General features: G+C 38.5%; 1 protein-coding gene and 1 long non-coding RNA gene across 2 annotated transcripts; both read right to left on the reverse strand.

Annotated features, from left to right (window-relative positions):
- Positions 1–1,977: 1,977 nt before the first annotated feature.
- On the reverse strand, positions 1,978–9,290 carry LOC139190295 (uncharacterized). The gene is made up of 3 exons (XR_011574413.1): positions 9,175–9,290; positions 3,936–4,095; positions 1,978–2,239 (listed from the first exon to the last, which is right to left on the reverse strand). It is a non-coding gene; the product is annotated as an uncharacterized lncRNA (long non-coding RNA).
- Positions 9,291–20,464: 11,174 nt separating this feature from the next.
- On the reverse strand, positions 20,465–21,795 carry LOC139190852 (beta-1,4-xylosyltransferase IRX14-like). Its single transcript, XM_070811340.1, has 2 exons — positions 21,551–21,795; positions 20,465–21,512 (listed from the first exon to the last, which is right to left on the reverse strand). Exons 1-2 carry the CDS (start codon positions 21,793–21,795, stop codon positions 20,465–20,467), a joined length of 1,293 nt encoding a protein of 430 aa, XP_070667441.1.
- Positions 21,796–25,706: the final 3,911 nt, after the last annotated feature.

The raw sequence follows: 25,706 nt of genomic DNA on the forward strand, positions 1-25,706 counted from the left end.
GTTTCTACACTCTTCTGAGTTACTCAACTCCCCTAAAGGAGTACTCCTTTCATGTCCTTCATTGAAAAGATTATGAAAATAACCTCTCTATCTGTCTTTGACCGCGTTCTCTGTAGCAAGAACCTTTCCATCCTCATCCTTGATGCACCTCACTTGGTTTAGGTCTCTTGTCTTCTTTTCCCTTGCTCTAGCTAGTTTATAGATATCCAACTCTCCTTCTTTGGTATCTAGTCGCTTATACATATCGTCATAAGCCGCTAACTTAGCTTCTCTCACAGCTTTCTTCGCCTCTTGCTTCGTTCTTCTATACCTTTCACCATTTTCATCGATCCTATCCTTGTATAAGGCTTTACAACATTCCTTCTTAGCCTTCACCTTTGTTTGTACCTCCTAATTCCACCACCAAGATTCCTTTTGGTGTGGAGCAAAACCCTTGGACTCTCCTAATACCTCTTTTGCTACTTTTCGGATATAGCTAGCCATGGAATCCCACCTTTGGCTAGCTTCCTCCTCTCTATCCCATACACACTGGGTGATTACTTGCTCTTTGAAAATGACTTGTTTTTCTCCTTTTAGATTCCACCATCTAGTCCTTGGGCACTTCCAAGTCTTGTTCTTTTTTCTCACTCTTTTGATATGTACATCCATCACCAACAAGCGATGTTGATTAGCCAAGCTCTCCCCCGGTATAACTTTGCAATCCTTACAAGTTATACGATCCCCTTTCCTCATTAGAAGAAAATCTATTTGTGTTTTTGACGACCCACTCTTGTAGGTGATCACATGTTTTTCTCTCTTCTTAAAGAAGGTGTTGGCTAAGAAGAGATCATATGCCATTGCAAAATCCAAGATAGCTTCCCCATCCTCATTTCTCTCCCCAAAACCATGGCCACCATGAAAACCTCCATAGTTGCATGTCTCCCTGCCCACGTGTCCATTTAAATCTCCTCTTATAAATAACTTCTCCGTCTGAGCAATTCCTTGCACCAAGTCTCCAAGGTCTTCCCAAAATTTCTCCTTCGAACTCATATCCAACCCTACTTGAGGTGCGTACGCACTAATCACATTGATGAGTTCTTGTCCTATTACAATCTTGATTGCCATGATTCTATCTCCTACCCTCTTGACATCTACAACATCTTGTGTCAAGGTCTTGTCCACAATGATGCCAACACCGTTTCTCGTTCTATTTGTGCCCGAATACCAAAGCTTAAACCCTGAGTTTTCTAGATCCTTTGCCTTAAGACCAACCCACTTAGTTTCTTGTAGGCACATAATATTTATCCTTCTCCTCACCATAACTTCCACTACTTCCATAGATTTTCCCGTTAATGTTCCTATATTCCACGTTCCTAAACACATTCTACTCTCTTGAACTCTACCCTTCTGTCCTAGCTTCTTCACCATCCCCCGTCTAATAGGATCAAATTACTTCTTTTGTGTGTCCTGTGTAAAGTTGATAGGAGCATATGCTCCCAAACAACTTTGAGTGGAGTCGTTCGAAAAGAAGTTTCTATGGCCCCCTTGCTCATTTAACACTGCATCTGGGTGCTGATGGAGATACAGCGACACTTGCTCACTTATCACTGTGCTCGGGCCACACAGCGCGTCACTTACGGGTGACGTCCTAGCTTTAGCACGATTTCGTTCTGGATTCATTGTCATAAGGATTCGACGTAACTGTGGAGTGCCGGCTGTCGACTACCTGACGCCCTCCCCCTCCTCCTTTATCCGGGCTTGGGACCGGCAATGTAAGATAAACTTACACAGGCGGAGTTTTGTCGATAAACAATTAAGAATGAAAATATAAGTAACTATCAATGTCATAAAAGTTGCCTCTGTCAAAGTACATCTCTGCAACATAAAGTCTATTAGAATGCTAGGGTAAGAATAAAAATCTTAAGAAATGCTATTGACCAAGAAGCAAGGAAAAATAATTACAGGCAGGAGTTGGTTGATTAGCATGTAACGAACCAAAAAACAAATCTTATGCTATTATTTTCACACTAAACAAAAAGCAAATACTTAAGAGTGGCTTCAACACTCTCTACTGTAACTCTGTCATCAGTTGAATCCAAGTCCAGATAGGGAAAACTAAGTTGCAACAGCATACGAACGAAAGACTCAGATTAAATAAAATCAAATTCTACAACAAAAGTATCAATAAACTTAAAATCACTCTGAAATGAATCTTCACACATCGTTAGCTGTTTCCATATGATCCTCGTCATTTCATCACCTAATTGACAAAATAATACCATAATTAATAGAGTACAAAATCACAACATCATCAATTACAAAAACTGGCTCCAATTACAAAAAATCCTCCAACAATATTAACAATTAGTGATGAAGTAAAACGCAGCAAAAAACTGAAAAACCCTAAACAACCAGAGAACTTATGGAGAATAGATAGGATTGAAATTTGCAGAAAAATGATGAAACAATACCCAGAAAAAAAAAATTGGAAGATAATTCCTCGAATAATCTTAGCCGAATGGGAAGAGATGACGTTGAATTCGACTTTCTAGTAGCAAAAAGAAAGAACGGATAGATGAGAAAAAAATTAGGGATAGCGAAAGGGGTATTTGAGAGAGGGAACAAGAACCATGAATTCCTACCTGGTTCAATTGCGTCTCAGCATCAGGATTATGGCGAGAGTGGCAGAGAAGGATTTAAGCTTTGAAGAGAGGCAGAGAGGCAGAGATGCAAAGAGCGAGAGGGAGACTCGAGCGTACTGAGTCTCATTTTTTAACTTTTTTCCTCTTCTCTTTTACTTATTCACGCATGCGACGGAACTCAATGGGGTCGTAAATAACAAAGCGCCAAAGTTAACCGCGCAGAAAATTAGTGAAATTCGTATTTATTACGACGGCCGCGTCATGCGTCGCAAAAGCAGTGTCGCAAATACCGTGTTTTCTTGTAGTGTAAATGTTTGCCCAAATAAAAAAGGAAAGATGTTTCCTAGCTATACTTCAGATTATTCCAAAAAAAGGAAAGATGTTTCCTTGCTATATTTTAAGCAAGCTCACATACATAGAACATATCAATTCTACCATACACGTAAGTCAAACAAAAGCATTAGAGCAAAAAATAACACGGAATTGAAAACCCATTAATCAATTTATTAACATACTACCTTTGTATTCTTAATTTATCAAATTGATTAAAATTACTAATTCTCTTATATATGACAATACCCCTCCCACTCCAAAATGATAAAAAATTAAAAATAAAAATTCTCAATTTCTTACAGCTCACAAAAAAAAAAAAAAAAAAAAAAAAAAAGCAAATGCATGTCCATTTTAGCTCTAAGACCTCTCGAATAATTCGTTATGCATATTGATGTCATTTTAATATCAAACCTTTTAGGAATCTAAGCTCATCAAAGCGTATTTCTGACAAAATATATATACCAAAGCAACACTTAATTTCACATGATACAACCAAAAAGGGTAAAAGTACAACAATGAAACGACTTGTCATTCCCAATGGCCAATTTTATAGGTTCAAGCCAAACATGGGAATCAAGAGTATTGAAGCTGTCGGCCATAAAACATAGTTACTGATTGATGGAAATGGCCAAAATATAAGATAGATAAGAAGAAAGTATACTCACTTTCTGAAAGTGACTTTCTGCGGTAAAACTTAATGAGCTTAAGGAACAATATTTCATAAGCAGGAAAGTCATTAACTTTGGAAAGATTGTTCCCTCTTGAAGATATTTCATGAGTTTTTCTTTGAATCGACACCAGATTCACTATTTTCAGCGATAGGACGTTATGGTTTGTAGTTTCAGAGTGAAAGTATTGAAGAAACAATCGTTTGCAAAAAGTGAAAAAAAGAAGTCGAGGTTTGAGAGCAAGAGAAGGGTGAGAGAGAGAGAGAGAGAGAGAGAGAGAGAGAGAGAGAGAGAGAGAGAGAGAAAGGCGAACCTCTTGCATGCTTGAGAGAAAGCTCCGCTTTTCCATCCGTCTTTCCTTCCTGATGAACAACACGTGTATCACAGTATGGAACTAAATGCAATAGCCTGACTTTTCCATAGTATTGAAGCAGACTGACGGGTGGATCTCTGGGGGCAAGTTTGCCATTTAGCTGTACAATGAGGGAAAAGAACGGGAAAAAGAGAGCTAACTGAGGGCATTTATGTAAATCTCAAAACAATTAAGCTAAGATCATCGAACTTCATGATTTTCACATACAAATAAAATGCGGAAATACATTAAACAACCAAGTTACCTTCATTCATGACAACGAACGCTATGAGATCCCAAATGGATTCTGTCAGCAGCGGAGGAAATAGGTGTTCTCTCTCTTACCTCTATTTGCACATGAAAACCCTAATCGTGTTTTTTTTCTATCAAGTGCATATTAGATGGGTATATGCAATATTTATAAGTGACGCAGAGAGAGGACCCGTTTCCATTTAAAGCCCATAATCAATTACCACCCATCACAGTAATTCGATAGGAAACATTTATCATAATTTGACCAATAGGATTATTTACAAATAATAATATCCATTAAACCCTATATATCATATAGAATGTGTTATATGGACCACTTTAGAATATTAAAATATTCTCACATTCTCCCACTTGGTCCATAGTGACACATGTTCCTTTTCAGGTTTAACAAATAAACATTAAGCGCGCAGTAAAGTTCGAAATAATCCTTACTATCAATTGGTCAACATAAATACTGATCTTAAGCAATTCACTAGTGCGAGTCATGGCGGTTGTACATCAACAAGCGACATAGTCCCTTCCATGTACCACAACATTGGCAATTACCTAAAACAGTCTGTTAGTGAGAAACACATATATAGGTCCAATAATGTCTTTGTCAGAGACATTCCTGTTATCATTCATCCAATCTCATAAATGTATACATATAATGGAAAACAGGAAACACCAGAAACATGTTCAATTATCGAGCTCAGAGTGTCAAGCACGATATTATCATTAAACAAATTCTTATAAATAAATAAAAAAGTTGACAATCATCATGGAGTGATAGACCAAGATCACTACTAGCAAGCAAAATGTCATCAACATACAGAATTAGAAAAATAAACTTGCTCTCACTAACCTTTAGATATGTACATCGATCAGCAATGTTTGCTTTAAAACCGAATGACACAATGATATTATCAAACTTAAGATACCATTGTCGTGAAGCTTGTTTAAGTCCGTATATTGACTTATTTAGTTTACAGACCATGTGTTCCTTTCCCTTTAATGCGAAGCCTTCAAGTTGATCCATGTAGACTTCTTCTTACAAACTCCCATTTAAGAATGCTGTTTTCACATCCATTTGATGTAACTCTAAATCATAATGAGCTACTAATGCCATAATGATTCTAAAAGAGTCTTTCTTAGAAACTAGTGAGAAAGTCTCTTTGTAATCAATGCCTTCTTTCTGAGTAAAACCTTTGGCCACCAATCTAGCTTTATATCGTTCTATATTGCCATTAGAGTCGCATTTGGTCTTAAAACCCCACTTACACCCATTTCTCTTACAACCTTTAGTCAATTCAACGAGATCCCAGACTTCATTTTTTTTCCATTGATTTTAACTCATCATTCATGGCATCAATCCATTTACTAGAACCAATACAGTTAACGGCTTGTGAAAACGAAACCAGATCTTTATTTATTCTTATATCAACAACAGACTCTTGTAGATATACCACATAATCATCCGAAATAGCATGTTTCCGTTCTCCTTGAGATCTCCTTAATGCTATTTCTTGTGGTTCTTCCACTACTTTTTCATTTGTGATAATCTCATTCTGGAGCGGATGATCATTAATTTGTTGTTCAACATTGTCTAACGGTTCAACATGTGTAGGAACAACAACTTGCTTAGTAATTATAGGTGTAAGGATCTGCACCCTAACTTCATTAATGACCAATTCTTTAGGTTTTTCGCTCCCACTGATTTCACCACTTTCAATGAATTTGGCATTGCCGGTTTCAACAATTCTCGTACTATGATTAGGACAGTAAAACCTATATCCTTTGGATTTTTCTGGGTAACCAATAAAGTAACCACTAATCATTCTAAAATCCAACTTATTTTCATGCGGATTATAAATTCTTATTTTTGCTGGGTAACCCCAAACATGCAGGTGCTTTAAACTAGGTTTCCTTCCTGTCCACAGTTCAAATGGTGTTTTGGAAACTGCCTTACTAGGAACCCAGTTTAACAAATATACAGTAGTCCTAAGAGCATACATCCACAATGATATAGGCAAAGATGCATTAATTAACATACTTCTAATCATGTCCATAAGAGTACGATTACGCCTTTCAGCAACACCATTCTGCTATGGCATACCTGGCATAGTGTATTGGGCACATATGCCATGCTTTTCAATGAGTTTTGCAAATAAACCAGGACATTGTACTAATTCATCATATTTTCCATAAAATTCACCACCTCTATCCGACCTGACAATCTTCACATTTTTATCTAACTGTCTCTCAACTTCAGTAATGAACACCTGAAGGGCATTCACGACTTCAGATTTTTCTTTCAATAGATAAATATAGCCGTAACGTGAAAAATCATCTATAAAGGTGATAAAATATTTTTCTCCACCAAAAGATGGAGCATCAAAAGGTCCACATATGTCTGTATGAATTATTTCAAGAAACTCTGAACTTCTTGTGGCTCCTTTCTTGGTGTATTTGGTTTGTTTGCCCTTAATACAATCCACACACATACCGAGATCAGTAAAATCTAGGTTCAGAAGAATCTCATTCTTTACTAATCTTTCTAACCTTTTTCTGGATATATAACCCAGTCGTTTATGCCACAAGAATGAAGAATTTTCATTGTTTAGGCTACGCTTAGTTCCAACATTTTGATGCAAGGTCAAAAATGTTTCAGCAAAACGATTATTGAGCTTTAAATTATACAGCTCACCTATTAGAATACCAGAACCAACAAAAGAGGTATTCTTATATAAACTGAAACATTCATTACCAAACTTTATAAAAAATCCATTACGGTCAAGTTTCGAAATGGAAACCAAATTTTTAGAACAACTAGGAACATAAAGTGTCTGAAATAAATCCAAGCAATATCCAGTATCCAAAATTAAACAAAAGGTTCCAACAGCTTCAACTAGAGCTTTGACTCGATTCCCCATGAAAATGAAATTTTCATTTGGATTTAAAGTGTGGATCGTAAGGAATCCCTGCATCGAATTAGAAATTTGATTCATAGCACCAGAGTCAACCCACCAAGTATTATAAGGAACTTCAGTTAAATATGATTCGAAACTTACATAAGCCAAAAGCTCATCTTTCTTTTTGAACCATTCTTTGAATTTTTGGCAATTCTTTTTATAATGCCCAGGCTTCTTACAGAAGCGACATAAATCACTTTTCTGTTCCTTATCATGAGCATGAGTAGCATTAGCAGGTCCATTCACCTTAGGTGGTCCTCTTTTCTTGCTCTTTCCAGGCTTTCTTCCAAATTTTCTTTCAGCTCCTTGACTTACTAAATGAATAGAATGTTCTCCTTGCTGCTTAAGCCTTCCCTCATCTTGAACGAGTTTAGTGGCCAATTCATCAACATTGCATTTGTCCTTAATAGCATTATAGTTGATTTGAAATGGCCCATACTCAGGAGGCAAGGAGTTCAAAATAAATTGAACAAGAAAGAAGTCATCCACATTCATTCCAAGAGTCTTTAGCTTTGCTGCTATATTAGTCATTTCATGCATGCTTCGCATACCATCAAATTTCTTGGTGGTAAGCTCAGCCATTAATGTCCCAGCAAGAGACTTGTCAGCAGTCTTGAAACGAGTCTCAATATTTTTCAAGTATTCCTTAGCAGTTTCAGCTTGAGGAAGGCTAGTCTTTATGTTGCTCACTATAGTCATTCGTATAAACATCGTGCTCAATCTATTCAATCTCTCACAGGCATTATAGAGAGATTTTCCTCAGTGCTGCTTATATTCATAAGAGCAGCAAGTTTGTCAGTTCGGAGTGCTAAATCAAGATCCAGGACACCAAGGTGAAACTGAACTTGCTCACTCCAATATGAGAAATTTGTTCCATTAAGTGAGGGAATAGATAGAGCAAGTGAATGAAGAGAAACAAGCACTGACACTACAATTCAAAAGTGCTCACAATATTAATGCTTTGAGTAATAAAAACACGCGTAATAACAATAGGTGTATTATCATATTCTCCTTTGGGTAGATACTACAACAATACAAACAATCATCAATGCATAATACCTTATTGATAATTGTACATCTCTAATAAGACAGGTTTCGTTATCTTTGGATATCCGAACAAATAAAAATGAAATATACAATTCTCACCACATTCATATCATCAATCATATGAGCAATTAGTCTACCTTTGGGTGACCCTTAAGAACTATGACAAATGAAAAACATATTACTCATGTACAAACCTTTAAAACATAATAAGGTTTTGTTCGTTCATATGCATCATCCTACCATGAGTAATTGATTAATCATCATTTAATTTGAATCCATGTGATCTTTCTAGTTTGGCCATTTTGGTGACTATCAAATAATTTCGTAAGACGAATTACAAATTAAATGAATGACGTTTATAATCATAATGATCAGTCATAGGTATTCAAATTACTTTAACTAATTCCAACTAAAGAATCGCCCAAATTGCATCATAATTTCCATACCCAAATATGCAATTCAGCAAAAATTGTAATAAAACTAAGATTACAATTTCTTAATCCCAACATGTATAATCGATACATGCAAATAAAATATAATCATGTCTGCCTCAAAACAGCAGACATTGCACCCTAATTAACCACCGATTCTGTTATTGCAGATTTAAAAATTATGCTGACAGTAAGCAGCAGCATCATAATTAAAATATTCTTTCCGAGTGCAATTTACAATATATAAAGAACATTCACAATTCAAAATAGTGATTAGGTTATTTCAAAATAGCACAATGGATCATAATTTATTTCGAAACAAAACCCTAATCAAGTCGATTCAGTTAAAGTTCATAATCGTAAATGGAAAATCATGAGAGGTCTCAACTAGGCTCTAATACCACATGTAAATCTTAAAACAATTAAGCCAAGATCATCGAACTTCATGATTTTCACATACAAATAAAATGCGGAAATACATTAAACAACCAAGCGTACCTTCATCCATGACAACGAACGCTATGAGATCCCAAACGGATTCTGTCAGAGGCGGAGGAAATAGGTGTTCTCTCTCTTGCCTCTATTTGCACGTGAAAACCCTAATCCTATTTTTTTCTACCAAGTGCATATTAGATGGGTATATGCAATATATATAAGTGAGGCAGAGAGAGGACTCGTTTCCATTTAAAGCCCATAATCAATTACCACCAATCACAGTAATTCGATAGGAAACATTTCTCATAATTTGGCCAATAGGATTATTTACAAATAATAATATCCATTAAACCCTACATATCATATAGACTGTGTCATATGGACCACTTTAGAATATTAAAATATTCTTACAATTTCCCCCCTTTTACTATTGTTGAACAGTGCCATCATCAACTGAGTTTTAGTATGTATAATGTTCATCAACTAAAATCGTACTACAGGATTGTATGATGATTGATTTGAAGAAAGCTTTGGATTGAGCTGACGAGCTTTGGTTCTGTGTTGAAAAGCATTTGAGGGTTGATTGAAGAATCACTTGAAGTTTGATAATCATAGGGAATGAATTTAGGAAACTTTCATGAAAATGGTTTGGATTAAGTTTATTTTTATAAAAAAACCATGTTATAACTTTATTTAATTTAACAAACTTAAATTTTAATGAAAAACCCTTAAATTTTAATAAAAAGGACAAAAGAATTTAAATTTTAATAGAAAGACATAATTTTGATATTAAAAAAAAATCTGACATGCGGAACCACGCGTCCTCACACAAACTGTTTATGAAACTTTATCCACTGTTTATTAAACTTAATGGTACTACACTGTTTATGAAACTTACTACACTATTTATGAAACTTACTACACTGTTTATGAAAACTTACGACATTGTTTATGAAACTTACTATATTGTTTATGAAACTTACTACATTATTTATGAAACTTAACGGTATTACACTGTTTATGAAACTTAACGATACTACATTCTTCTCTCTCCTCTTTTTGAATTTTCTTGGCACATCCTCACCTTCGAAACACATTTTCTTCTTCTAATTTGCTTCGATACTCATCAAATGTTTTTTGTATCTCTTCAATTTCTTAACTTTCTACACCAATTACTTAATTTTCTTCTATTGTCCGCCCATATGCAGTTTCCTCTTCTTCTCCACCTACATTCTTAACTTTCTACACCACGTGTTATTATGTAAGTGGTGGGAAAATTTATTTTTTACCACAAGAATCTCACCACTTGTTGTTGGGGAGGAAACAAAGTGGAAATGTGGGGGGGGGGGGGGGCGAGGCGGGGTGTATGCGTGCCAGCTCATGTGGTGTTTTTATGTTTTTTTATTTATTTTATCCCTTATCATTAAATAAAGTTAGTGGATGATTTTTTATTAAAATGCAAAGATTTGAAACCATTATTATTAGTTTTCCTATGAATTTAACCAAGGTCCTAAGTATAGATGTAGAGGCATAGAGGCCTCTGCCTCTATTTATAAAGCTTTGTGGAGTGCATCCTTGCTCTTATCGTTGAGTTAGCTTGAGGGAAGAATCAGTCATCTGCCTATGGCATTAACTGCATTTCCTACGTGGTAGATTGTTTCTGCGCATTATAGCGTTCGTATGCAATTAAGATGTCCATCATCTGGCCAAATGACGCTTTCCTTTCATTTTTTTTTTTGAATAATGATCCTTGTGACATTAAGAGGGTGCAAGATTCTCAAAGTTTTTTTTTTTGGTAGCAAGGTTCACAACTTCATTAAACTAACAAAACAAATCTACATGAAAGAGGTCCAAAAACAACAAACACAAAAAAGATATGGACCCCAATATACAACCCAACACAAAGTTGTGAGCCCAAAGAAAAACAAAAAAACCGAGGAAAATAAACAACTTGCATTTGTCGCCGCCTTCATCAGAAAGATCCCATCCAATGCCCCATAAATGTAGAGAAAGAAAACGCCATAATCCTCCAAGGAGCACCCTACAGATCTGCACCACAAACCGAATGAAGCTTGCAAGAAAAAATCCACAAGCAATAGTGCTAACGAGGGAAAACTAAGGAACGGTGGTGGTATGAACATCCGGGCCACGAGAAAAGCTGAAGCTCTACTCAACTTCCCTGTGAATTGCAAAAAATCGCAGTGTTGATTAGTGTATGCAGAAATAGATGGCATGTTCGGCGATGAGATGAGACAATTGAAATGGATAGGGAAAGGATTGGTGGAAATCATGGAAGTGGATGGTAGGATAAAGTGAAATCGGGGCATCAGAACAACAAAATCAAAGGGTGATACAGGATCACCCTAACAAGAAAGCAAAGACAAAACAGCAATTGAAAAGAGAAAGAAAAGAGAGAAAAAGCAAGGAAAAAAACGCAAAGAGCAGTCACCTACCCTAGCCAAAGCTAGGATCAGCAACAGCAAAAAGAAAACAGAAAGATTGCACAAAAAACCTCACACAGTAGTGAGAAAACTCTAAAAAAAAGAGAGCAACTCTCACTAGAAACAGAAATGAGAGAAGTCTAGAAGGCTTTCACAGATTCTCGAAGTTTGGTTGTCTACGTGGAATGTGCTCAACCTAGGAGATGGTGCTTTGGGCTCGAAGATGAAGTCTTAAGCTCGGAGATGGAGCTTCGGGCTCGACCTTGCCATTAGCGGGCCTGGAAAACCATCTCAAATGTCAAACATTGTGGATTGCTAGAGCCATTGATGTTGAACCATCTAAAATTGGATTTGTTGTTGCTCCAAGTCTTTCATGAAAATAGAAGATTAATTTCCGAGTGTGGGATGAGGCAGAAGATTAATGGATAATGGAACACGAATATCACCAGACAAAGCTAAATATATATTAAATCCTTTAAATTTGAGAAGATTTTTATGGGTCATAAGGTTTTAATTTTCTAACATTGTACCACGAGATAATTGTATCAATTTATGTCATTAGTCAGATTGATTGTGAGAATATTAGAATCTCATTACCTCTTTGAAAATCACCTCAAAGCTAAAGGGTGTAAGATGTAAATAACCCTAAAAATTTAGAAAAAAGAAGGAATTTATGAGAGGATGCAAGGGAGAGAAGCTTTACTAGGCTACTTAATTAGGATAACTCTCACTTCTGTATGAGATTAATTGAGACTAAAATAGGAGTGTTAAACTTTTGTTAAAGTTGCCCTTAAAAAATGTGGTCAAACAACTCTATCCAATTTTCTTTGGAACTGGGGAAGGTAGACTTTTTAGCTCTTCTTTGAGTTAGAGTCTACCTAAATAAAATTGGGATAAAAGATATGCATCTTGCTTTACTTTTTCTCATCACCATCATGCATGTAATTGGAATCTCTAGTACTGTTTGGGTTAATATTTGAATATTGGATTTGAATGAAGGAAAGACCAAGGATGCCAACTAAAAGAGGACTTGCCCGAAGCCCAACACTGAGCACAAAGGCAAATTGAAGCCTTCTCAGCCAAATACAAGTGATGGAGACTAACCTACTACCAGCCAAAGAATACTTTCTAGTGGCATTCCAAGTAAAAAGCTGATGATTCACTATCCTCCAAGTGCTTTTAGGCAAGAACAAGTTGCAGTAGTCTGGCTAAATTGTCTATAAGACCAACTCCAACCGTGGCTTATAACCTAAAATTCCCCTTCCCCCCCCCCCCAAAAAAAACCCACTCCAACCCATGACCTAAAACTAACCTAAAACCTAAAACTTATTTTGAGGCCAAATACCAGCCCCATTTTAGGTCACAAAGCAAACTGGGCTCCACCAAATGAGACTGAAACAGGGGCTGTGAAGCCCACACCCCAAAACCCAACTTATGCCACACGCCTCACGCGCCTTTTGTTTTCTGCTGAAGGCCCACCCACGTGGGTTGGGAAAGTTGGCTGTCACCATTACCGTAGCCTAATGGCTACTTGTGTTCATCCAAAGGCCAATTTAATTGGACCGTTGGTTAATCCAACGGTCCATGTTCAAATTTTTTTTTATATTTATATATTGAATCTAACAGCTTAGATCGAATATAATCAAATCTAACGGTCCAAATTTAAATCCATTGGCTAAAATTATTTTAAAAAATTATTTAACTTAAAATTCAACCAAAAAATCTATAAATACCTATGTATTTGTTCAAACATCCACACAAAACTCACTTTTCTCCTACAATTCTTCCAATTTTTCTTTCTACAATTTATTCTCATTTCCAAAATTTTCAAGATGGCAAAAGAGCATGTTAGAGGTCGTAATTGGACCATTGAAGAAGATATTGCTTTATGTTTGGCATGGATTTCTGTTAGTGAAGATGGTGCCGTCGACACCAATCAAAATAAAAAGGATTTGGGGGGTAAAATCATTGATAAGTTCCATGAAAACTCCAACGCCGGTTGAAGGGAAGTTGGTGGTGTTTATGATCGGTGGAAGATTATCAACAAAGCGTGCACTTTGTGGAAGGAAAGCTTGGAGAGAGCCATGGTTGACATGCCTAGTGGAAGGGGCGCCTCAGAAATTGTGAATTTCTTTGTTGATATTTTACTTGTCATGTACATAATAGTATTTTGCAACTAATTATTTTTATGTATTTGTTGCATAGGGTGACAAAGCAATGGCAATTTACAAGACAAGAACTACACCAAAAAATCAAGCTTTTAAGTTGCATCATGCTTGGAACATCCTCAAGGATTTTCCGAGGTGGGGAACCGATGCGAATCAACAATGTGGAAGATTATTTCATAATGAAGCCCCACCCACAAATGATGTCAATGAAGGTGTGAATTTTGTCGACAATGAAGGTATCGACCAAATGAGCCCAACTTCTTATTTGCCAAGGCCCTCGGGTAGAGATAAGCAAAAGGAAGCAAAGAGAAAAAGGAAGTCCCAAGATTCGATATGTGCACAATTTGCTAGCGAAATGGCAAGAATGAACGAAAACCAGTGTCGTCGGCAAGAAGAATCAGCCCAAATGTTTTTGGCCATGAAGCAAGAAGGGGATAGGGAGCAAGAAAGGTACGAAACTAATTTGATAATGGAGGACCTCGACAAATACACTCCAGAGAGGAAGAGATACTTACGTGGTAAGCAAAAACAAATTTTACGAAGGAATGCCACAAGGAGTATATTTCAAGATGATGATTCATCTCAAGACTATCACCCAAGTCCACCACCAAGTCAAGATGATGGATATCATTATTAGGTTTATGTAGTCTATGAGTTTTCGATTGTATTAAGTTTATGTGGTTTATTAATTGTCTTTTTTTTTTTTAAGTTTATGTGGTTTATCATGATTTTCATGTATTGATTTAGTGATTTTTCAAAATTTATCAGAATTTAAATATTTTTAGGTTAAAATGTTCATAAAATTAATTTAGGATAGTCTACATAATTTTTTTTTTTCAAAAAAGTTAATTTAAAAAAAATTAGCCTTAATTCATTTTTTGATAATCTGGGGCTAAAATTTTAGGCCAAAAGGGTTGGAGTAGAAAAACTGTTTCTGGGCTAAAACCTAAATTTTCTGGGCTAAATATTTTTAGGTTTTAGGTCAGGATTGGAGATGGTCTAAAATGAGGAAGAGGCATCAGAGACAAAGACACTCAACCAATCAACAAACAAACATACAAACTCTGCTCTCAAGCCAAATTTGCATCCAAAAGTTGAAATCAACCCAGATTTAGTATTTTTTAGCGATAAACTATCTCTTGTCCAGTTTAAAGCTCTGCTATCTCCCTCAATGGTGTAGTATCGATTCCATTGTGTAAACTTGTTTACCATCCATCCATTTTTAGCACATAAATACTTATTAATTAAAAAAGAAGCGATTGCAAGAGGTTCAACCTTGCCAAACAAGGTGAAATCTTGCCCGAGGCTCTTTGTTTGTTTTCTAAATTTGTAGATCTATCACTGAATGCATTCGCCAGTATGTATTCAAGTTATTTCCATCAGTTTTCCTATCTTAAGAGTTTCATATGCATCTGGATCTGGTTAGTTTAATGGATATGTTATCATTAAAATCAATCAAGAACCATGTGAATGCCTTAAAGGGGCCTGGACTCCTTTCATTTGAACATACAAGACTATGAACTAAAAGTCCTTGTTTACAAGGCAAGAAAAAGAACTTAATGTGGACTTAAACCATCCATGACAATCCCTTGATAACAAGAAGTCTGAGTAACTTGGGGCACAAGTAATCGACTAAAAACACACTTGTTCTATATCTGCTATACTGAGATAGCAGTGGTACTCCTAGCACTTAGTTAGTTTTGATTGCGAGCCTCAATGCCTACACCTAAGGCCCCACAAAGGCACCTTTCAGAACTAACACTGTCCTCATCTTGTAGCACATCAACAAGTAAGAGCCCGACTATACATCCAAAGTGTCAATCCTTTGGTGAGCTGTGATGAGGTCCGAGGATCTTTCTCCCGAGAAATCTTTGCCTGAATATAATTTTGGCACGCCCAGTGGGATATTCAAAGTCTTGTATGCCAAGAAAAAGAAGGAAGGAGAAAACCTTTAGGTGGAACACAGAATATGAGCCACCCCAGTGTCTACGAAGATAGAGCATGACAAATCATCAAGAAGATTTTCCTTCCCTGTAAAGACCAGCTATTCTAGAAAGTCAGACTTCATCCGAGAAGTTAAGAGGGAAGGTAACCAATGAAGATTTACAAGCCACCATGGTACAATAGCTGAAAAGTATGGAGAATATCACTCTGGAAACCAGATAAGAAGTAAGCAAACTCTGTTCCTTAACAAGAAGTTTCCAAAAAAGATTAGATGTGGAGTATTATATTCCAAAGAATGGTTATGCCAGGGAAATAATAAGGGAAAAGTCCTGAGAAAGAACCAGTTATCCCCCTATTTCCTTTGCTTGAGGAAAAGAGGGATAAAGGAAAAAACAAGGAATAATCTGAAGCTAGTCAACCAATGTTGGAGGAGAACGTAGAAGCGGAGTTGCCCGACCCTCTATTATTTTCACTAGGTAGTAGAGGCAGAGCGGGTAAGAAAGAAAGAAATATGGGATGCCCTAGTTAATCAAATAATCCAATGGAAAAGGCAAGCCTACCAAGGCAGACAAGTCTCTTCCATATAGGCCCCCACCATTGGCCAATAAGGGAGGGGATGCTAAGTGGAGACAGCTCGACCTAAAGAATGAAACCTTCTCGAGCAATGATCGCAGCCCAAAATGGGGAGCCCCATATACCCCATACAATAATACAGCTAACCAGCAACTCAGAGATGAGTTAGCTGAGTTAAGAAGGATTATGGCTCAGAATGCTTAACCTTAGGCTTGCCCACTGTTCAGGATCATTTACCAGAAGCCATACCCGGAGTATATTGATGAGCAGAATCATTTTCCACTCAACTTCAAGATGCCCGTGTTTCCCACTTTTAGTGGGGAAGATGACAGTGTATCATCTAGAGATCACATCTTCAAGTTCTCCAATCATTGCGTGGCATCCGAAGATAATCCTAATTATCAGTTAAGATTGTTTGGGAACTCGTTGGTTGGCCTAGTATCTCAATGGTATTCTATGTTGCCCCCCAATTTTATTGCTAACTAGGAGCAAATGGAGATGGCTTTCCATGAGCTATTCTATAGGATGGAGCCCGAGATGTCTATCAATGATTTAGTAGAGGTGAAGCAATACGAATATGAGTCTACAGAAGACTTCATGATGAGGTTCAGGAGAACAAGAATGAGGTGCTAATTCCCTATCAATCATGCCCAACTCATATCCATTGCTCAAAAGGCATTGAGGCTGCCTTTGAGGAAGAAGTTTTATGATGTACAGTTTAATGAGTTACAAGAGTTGGTGATTGCTACCACAAAGTATGAGAAGTTGTTGCTTAAAGAACAACAAGTGAAACACTCATCTAAGGTGCCTCATTTCTACAAAAGAAAAGCTGCAATTCACCAAGTAGAGTTTAAAGGAACATAACCAAAACAAAATGATGGCCATGGAAGAAAAGGCATGGACATGTGTGCGGTAGAGATGACTACCCCCTTTAAACCTTTAATAGTGAATGGGTTAATCCAACTAGTCAAGGATTAGAAAGTGGTGATAAATGATGGTGGATTTGTCCCTATGAAGCCCTCTAAATACTAGAGTTATTCTTTTGATTTAACCAAGGCCTCAGAGATCTATGAAGAGTTGGTGTGGGCAAGAGTGGTTGTGCCCAACAGCATCAAAAAGATGCCTAAACCATAAAAGCTAAGAGGAAAAAAGTATTACAAGCTGCACTATACCTTCAATCACTCCATAACCAACTGTGTCCAGTTCAGAGATTGGATACAATACCTAATAGTGAAGGGAAAGTTGATGTTAAAAAAACCACAGGCCATATGATGATTGACACGAATCCCTTCCTGGAAGCCCCAATAAACATATCAACCTAACTTAGGCTGAAAAATGGAAAGGAAAAGCCACCTGGGAAGTGAAAACAGAAAAAAGGCAAGTTGACAGACCAACAGAAGGAACTATCAAGCTGCCCGAGAAACCTAAAGTAACCATAGCTAAAGGTTTAGTGTTGTGTAGCAAGTGCCAATGTGAATATGAGTTAGAAGTGCCAGCATCAAGAGCTATTATTGATCAAGAATTGATCAGAATAAGAAAGAAAGAGGAACAAGAAGTCTGTAGAAGTATCATATGGGCAGTTGAGAAAGAAACTTCCTTAAATGTTTTCCAAAGGTTAGGGGGATTCTCAACCAAAAGGCTTATCAGAGGTATTCAGAAATTATGAAGCCTCCGAAGAGGTGGAGGACAGAAAAGCCAAAATACCAAAACGGGTGGATGTAAGGCCTCCCCAACCAAGTTACAATGATGTCAGAATGAAAGGAAGAACAAAGAGCTTTATATCCTCATTCACCAAGAAAGGTTCTGCCTAACTCGGGCGAAAATGGTACGTAGTAGGAAAAGATGGGAGGCATGTCAAAGGAATGAGAGCCTCTATGATTAAGAGAGTTCAAAGGCAGCACAAAGCTCACATAAACTCATTAAAAGTCTCCACTGCCTCAGAAACCTCTGAAAATGTGAAGTTTGAGAAAGTACCTTGTTGATGCACAAAACCGGAGGTCTTGGAACAACGTAAATCCAACCATGAATCTGCAAGAAAGTAAATAACACAAGATGTATCATGGTTCACCCCAAGGTTTGGGCTACATCCACACTGATTGTATTTCTCTGAGAGTATTTGTGAGGGAGAGACTGTGAGAGCTTTGCTCTAGATAGGAAAGGCTTTGAGAGAGGGTGAGAGGGCCTAGGCATTGGCCTCTCCTAATTGTAAGGGTGAGGAGTCGTTTTATAGAATAAGAGCTCATCACTTATTACATATTTGCCCCTTCCTTTATTACATAATTACATTTTAGTCACCCGAGTATTTATACGATGTCTAAATACGGAGGCCCTAAGTATGGTATAAACAGTAGTCCCCCAAGTCTTCAGTCAAGAGAGTCTTTTGGCTGGAGACTTGAAATTCAGTCCATGTGTGGGCCGAAGTAACTAGATGCTGTCTTGAACTGATGCTCGATATGAGGTAGTGTTTAATCTGAAATGATGCTCATCTAGAAGTTGCACATGTTGCGAGGCTGCTTGGCTTGTGGCTTATGTTGCCTTGGTTGGCTCGGCTTGTGGCGTTGAAGGTAAGTGAGTCCCTTTTATAGAATAAATGCTTGCTCTTCAATACATGAATGATGGGCTAGAGTTGATGTTCGCGGCGATGCGGTTGCTCAGTAGGCGGCGTTGCTCTCTAATGATGGTGAAGGAGTCCCTTTTATAGAATAAGGGCTCGCTCCTCAATACATGAATAATGGGCTAGAGTTGATGTTCGCGGTGAGGCGGTTGCTCAGTAGGTGGCGATGCTCTCTAATGATGGTGAGGGAGTCCCTTTTATAGAATAAGGGCTCGCTCCTCAATACATGAATAATGGGCTAGAGTTGATGCTGCTCTAATGATGGTGAGGGAGTCCCTTTTATAAAATAAGGGCCCACTCCTCAATACATAAATAATGGGCTAGAGTTGATGCTCTCTAATGATGGTGAGGGAGTCCCTTTTATAAAATAAGGGCTCGCTCCTCAATACATAAATAATGAGCTAGAGTCCCCCAAGTATTTTTCATGAAGCCCAGTTGAGGCCCAATATATGGTGTATAATGTAGTCCCCCAAGTCTTCGGTCAATAGAGTCTGTTGGCTGGAGACTTCAAATTGAATCCATGTATGGGCCGAAGTGGCGGTTGTTCGGATGCGGTATTTGTATACCCTGCACTGAAGCTTTGTAGGTGAAGCTTTGGAAATGAAGCTTTGAAGCTAAAGCTCTGTAAATGAAGCTTTTGAAGCTAGAGCTATTGTAAATGAAGCTTTTAAAGCTGAAGCTCTGTAAATGAAGTTTTTGAAGCTAGAGCTTTTGGAAATGAAGTTTTTGAAGCTAGAGCTCTGTAGATGAAGCTTTTGAAGCTAGAGCTTTTGTAAATGAAGCTTTTGAAGCTAGAGCTTTGTAAATAAAGCTTTTGAAGCTGATTGACATGAGTGATGCTTATGAATATTGACATGAGTGATGCTCATGAATGTTTATGTATGATTGACATGAGTAATGCTCATGTATAATTTGAAGTACTGGGCGTACTTTTGATCACCTGGTTGGTGGTAATAGTGGCAGGTTGCCGAATAATTGTGGAGTACTGGGCGTTCTTTTGATCACCTAGTTGGTGGTAATAGCGGCAGGTTGTCGAATAATTGTGGAGTACTGGGCGTACTTTTGATCACCTAGTTGGTGGTAATAGCGGCAGGTTGTCGAATAATTGTGGAGTACTGGGCGTATTTTTGATCGCCTGGTTAGAGCTATTTTGGGCTTATGGGCCTTCGCCCTCTACACAACATTCCAGCCCATTTATTTTGGGCTTTGCCGGTTTTTTTTTTTTAATTTTTTATTATTACCCTCTGATGGGGTTTATACAGATGTCTCCAAAAGCTAAGAAAAATAAATCACATCATTCTGGTGGGGTGTTTATTCCTTGCTTTTGCTTTCTCTTTTGCTTTCTTAGTGACATGATGGCTGGATTATTTGACTGGTGTGCAATTGGCACATGTTATCTCCACAAATTTCTTCAGACACTTTCCTCATTTTCCTTTTTCTTTTCTACTTTTGTTTTCTTTTTCTTGTCGACTCGGCCGAGTGAACTGGATCTCTCTCCAACTTCAAGATTTGAATGGCGCATTCCGTGAATGATAATAGCATTACTTCTATCAGTGTTTTTGCTTTTCTTCTTTGTGAGCACATGACCCCTTCATGACTGCACCACTTTTTCTTTACACAGTTTTCAAAAGCAGCTGGACGATTAAAATGCTAGGAGGAAATTTACTATCGAAACGAGCTTCAACACGAAGCCACCAGAGCAAAACTTGGCGCCCATAATTTCCAAGTAGCTCAACCAAAGACAAGTCCTTCAACAAGAATAGAGGGCTCACTATCAGCTCATCAGCCCCACCAATACTATCTAGATTATTAACCCACTTTGGTTTATCTTCAGCTTCACTCCAAAGCAACCGTGAATTCAATACAAACCCAGCCCACTCCAACTTATTGGGTAGTACAGGTGCTCGATCATGAATGTAATTTGCATTCTTTCCCACATAGGGCAAGGTGTTAAAGGTGTGCCAACCAATCAACTTATTGGAAGAGTTACAAGCAGGACCTTGAATTGGCATTGACATGTTATCCCCTTCTTCCTTTTTCTGAATTGTAGACTCAGACGATTCATCTGTATTCTCTGAATGAGCAAGTATTCCCACCGAAACAGCACCAAACCATTTCACATTCTGCAACTCATCAAAAAGCTCCATACTGTGCATATTACTATCGTCCGCAAACATCACTATCCCGTCCAGCTTCTGCTCTCTCACAATTCTCAAAGCACGAAGCCGCATCCGAGCCTCCAGCAGGTGGCAGCCATCCCAAGTATTAGACATCCGTTGATCAAACCCCTCATGGATGATCCAGAGCCCCGACTTAGACACAATCGAGGCCATCTCCTTGGTGACGATCCAGATGACGTCGTACGACACCAGCATCAGCGAGTGCAAAACGCCAATCAAATGCAGCACCTGGAAGGTCCGAGCGTAGGTAGGCATGACGACGATGACCGTTTTAGGGTTGCTGACTCTGAACTGCCTCATCTGCTCCCTCTTAATGGTCTCAATTATGCGGTGCGCCTTCATGGTCTCGGTCAGGTTCGGGTGTGGCCATGGCTGAATTCGGATCCCATGCCGCCCGAAAATGACCCGGCTGCTGGAGCTGGCGGTGGTGGCGTTCCTGTTGAGATTAAACTCGAGATTCTGGACCGATTTGTGGGGAGCTCTAGATTTATGATGGTGAGATCAGTAACTAATCGAAACTGCGCCAGATAGAGATTGGAAGTGGAGGTGGAGAAGAGGAAGAAGAAGACGAGGCGAGAGAAGCGGAAGCCGAGGACGAGGCTGACGAGGCAGCAGATGCTATGGAGTAGGAGCCAGGACAGCATCACCGGTAACTTGCCGTCAGATGAGGAGTCCAAAAAGGTCGATCCCCTGAAGATGTTGCTCCGCCGAGTGAGGTAGCTCTGGTGCAAAGTAGAGAGCTTTGTAATCTTTCTCTCACACATAAATCCTAGAGAGAGAAAGCATAGGTCAAGAGTTGGAGAGGTGGGTTCGTTTGTTGTGTTGGTCTTTGGAGCATTGTATCCTTGAGTTCCTTTGACGTTAGTTGAGCTTTTGTAGAGAGAGAAAGAAATGAGAGAGAGAATGAACCGTTGTGTTTTTTGCGAAAGCTTTGGGTTTTTGCAGATTCACGGTGGTGAGATTTGATGAAAAAATGAAAGAGAACCGACATCGTTCTTTCCTCCGTGTACTTATACGAGGTCTAATACCGAGGCCCTAAGTATGGTATAAACATACCTCATGAGGGAAGAAATCAACTTCATTAGAGAAGTAAAATTGAGGTAGAAAAAGCAAATAGCAAGACCGAGAGGGAAGGAGATCATGTGCCACAGAGCCCTTATCCTGGGAAGTAAAGAATCCTAAGGAAAGCTCAAGAGGATATGGTAATGATACCAACACCAAGATGGAGCCCATAGCTAATATGTTTTAGAACTATCTCGCCTGAGAGAGGAATGCCTCCATCGTTGCTGGTTGATACTTTATGTGAAAACCTAGTGCAGGCATAGAACTTTGGCATAACTCGGGAAGAAAGGTTGCCAAAAGAAGCACAGGCCTAGTTAGATGAATTCATGGACCACATTGGGGGCAAGAAAAATGATCTACCTTGACCTAGCAACTTCCATGTAAACATGACAGTTGTTCTATCTGCCATGCTTTATCCCAAACATGATCAACCTACCTCAATGGAAAGTGATTACTTAGTAACAGAACCTATGATGGCACATGTTAGTGTTGAAGAAGCAGGAAAATAGGAGTCCGGTAGAACAGGTTTGCCCGAGCTCACAAAAAAAGAGCCTAAAAGAGTGTACTCAGACAGAATGGTCTTCAGTCACCCGAATTTGACCCTAGCCAACCATCTCAAGCCTATTTAAGTAACTGCTCAGCTTGAGGGAGTACCCTTCAAGAGGGTTTTGATTGATGGAGCAGCTGCGGTCAATGTGTTACCATATAAGCAAATGAAAAGAATGTGTACAAGTAAGAAGGATCTTATCCCCATAGATCTAACAGTTTCCAATTTCTCTGGAGCTATCACTAGAACTCATGGGATATTACCCCTGGAAGTTGACTTGGGCTCCAAGCAAATCATGCTAGCCTTCTTTGTTGTGGATAGTACTTCCACCTATAGAGCTTTACTAGGCTGAGATTGGATTCATCAGAGTCTTTTTATGCCTTCCACCCTGTATCAACAAGTAGTAGTTTACCACGAGGAATGAGCCATGGGACCAAGATTTTGGGAGATGGTTGAGGCCGAGTCACGACCATCCCTCCTCACTGCTAATGTGGCAAAAGCCAGCTTTTATAATCCTAGTATTGGGATTCTTCAGTGCTTAGGAGTTGATGAGAACGGCCGCCCGACTAAGGTGACGGCCTAAAAGCTTTTGGTGCAAGGATTGTTCCTCACAAAGGAAGAATGGGATAAACCCCATATTGTCCCAACTCCCCAACATCAATAATGTCATAACAAAGAAGAAAATACCAAGTAGTTGCAGTCAGATCCTTAATCAAAAGACTGTTAGTGTATAGAAGAGAGGTGAAGCAGGAAAGGGAAAGTTGTTGCTCGAGCATACAACAAGAAGGTAAAGTTAAAGACCTTCAAGGAATGAGAGTTAGTATGGAAAGCAATTCTGCCTGTAGGGAGCTCAAGTTAGAGGCTTTGGGAAATAGAGTCCTACTTGGGAAGAACCTTTTGTTATTAACCAAGCACTGGATAAGGGAGGATATTACTTGACAGATTTGGAGGAAAACTTGCAGATACATCCAGTTAATCTTTGGAATGTTAGAGATTGTTATATTGAAGAGAGTTAGTGATTTTAAAGAGAAGTAAAGTTATATGGTGCAGTAAGAACTTCAATATAATGCAAGAAGTGAATCAAGTAAAGGCAAAGAATAATTTTATTTCATAATAAGAAAGTTACAATGGCCTTAGCCTAACAGATTTATATACCCAGAGTGATTATTCTGGAGTAGTAAGTCGGCATAGTTGTAAAAATTCTGTAGGCTCGCCCAAAACAGTGCTACTATTAACAAGTTGAGACTCAGCATGTTCCAGTTCCAGATTTGCCTTTTTCACTTCTTCGATCTGTTGTTTGAGTGTGCCAAGGAGAGTCTCCTACTCAACCTTTATCACAGTAAGATGTTCTTCTAACTTCTGGATTTCAGAAGTCACCACATTGATCATCTTCTCTATCACTGAACCTTCATCCACTAGCTGTTGAATATGAGTGGAAGTACTGGATTGTTTCTCCTTAAAACACCTCACTCAATTAGCTTGCCTCTCAACCCTCTGATGTTGATCCTTAAAAGCCCTCAAGTTCTCAAAATATGAAATGAATTACTCATGCTGAACTCTTGATAATTGATCAACCTTGAACAGATCTGTTATGGCCTTCTTTACATCGTGAAAAGTATTGAGGCTGAAAGAAGCTGAGAAGTCCTTCTTCACTCACTCTTGAAAGACTTGGTGTTACTCTTGAAGGCCAGAAGATTAAGAGGGATGCCTTGAGGATTTTAGATTTGTCTTGAGTTGCCCGAACTCTTTAAAAAGCTCGGGCAAAACTGCAATGGTAGAAATAGGTGAAGGAAAATAGGGCAGTGCTTCAGCTTCTTCAAAGGGTACATCAATAGAGGAAGCCTCAACAGAGGGGGGAGCCCGAGAAGTAGGAACAATGATGATGGTAGGAGCATTGGTGGTCTTAATCTTTTTCTTAGGCCTAGGGATAGGAATCCATGTGACCTTAGAAGCTAAAGAAGGTCGAGGAAGTTTTGTCTTGCACACAAGACGTGGAGGAAAATTGCCCGAGTCATCTCCGCCCTATTGCAAAACTAAGAAAAACAAAGTTAGGAGAAAGATTACAATTAAGAATTAAGGTAGGTAAGATGAGAGAGGTCAATATACCTGAATGGAGCCCAAGACCTTGGAAGAAGGGGTAGTGACTCCTGGTTGCTAGGGAGGGATCACTCCCACTAACTAGAAAATAAGGAATTGTGCCTGAACCCTCACCAAATGCCTATAAATTTCAAGAATGAAGAGCAAATTTCAGTAACTAAGTTATGGAAAAGAAGGTAGAAGTGAAGGTACTTCTATACCTGAGCAGGGTCTTGAGTAGTATGAGGAAGCTCATCTGTAATGGTTGGTGGATAAGGAAAAGCATGTGGGCTAATTACCTCTGAGACCACGAGGATCTCAATGACTATAGGCTTCCCAAATGCTGTTGTTGTTGGTTGCTATGACTCATGTGCTAGAGATGGCTGGGGAAAATAAGAATAGAAAATAAGTATAAATAAAAAGATATTATGACAGAAAGATTCAAGATAGAAGTACTCACCGGATTGTTGTCCTCTTCCACAAAGTGCAACATCTCCCCAATTGACGGGTCAAACTGGGAAGTAGGAGCCACCACCGATGGAGGAGAAGTTGAAGGAATAGAGGTAGAGCTTTGCCCGACTGAAGATACAGCTACTCTGACCTTAGCCTACAAAAAGAAAAGTTAGGTATTAAAACTCTATGGTGATGGGAATACAAGTATAAAGTGTGGAAAAGAGATATACCTTTGAAGGCTTAGCCCGAGAGGGGGAAGCATCCGTTGGTCGGCCAAGCAGAAATGAAGCCTCGGGTTGAATAGACCTTTCACCTCTAATGTCCTATTTAAAAAAATACAAGTAAGGAGTCAATGCAAATATTGAAACAATAAAGGAGAACAAGGTACTTAAAAGAATTGAACCTTTACCACCAATTCCTTAAAGGTAGCATTAAGAACATACTTGTCTTTCTTATACAACTTTGCTCCTAATGGCTCCTCCCTAGAAATGACAATAGGCTTCTTGGTTGCTTGGGGCCCTAAACCCAAAAGAAATG

Source organism: Malus domestica, chromosome 13, assembly GCF_042453785.1.
Source record: "Malus domestica chromosome 13, GDT2T_hap1".
NCBI classification, from domain to species: domain Eukaryota; kingdom Viridiplantae; phylum Streptophyta; class Magnoliopsida; order Rosales; family Rosaceae; genus Malus; species Malus domestica.

Coding starts and splice junctions, on each gene's coding strand:
- LOC139190852 (XM_070811340.1), bottom strand. CDS start 21,795: ATGTGTGAGAGAAAGATTACAAAGCTCTCTACTTTGCACCAGAGCTAC. Junction 21,513..21,550: donor TCCAATCTCTATCTGGCGCA/GTTTCGATTAGT, acceptor TCATAAATCTAG/AGCTCCCCACAAATCGGTCC.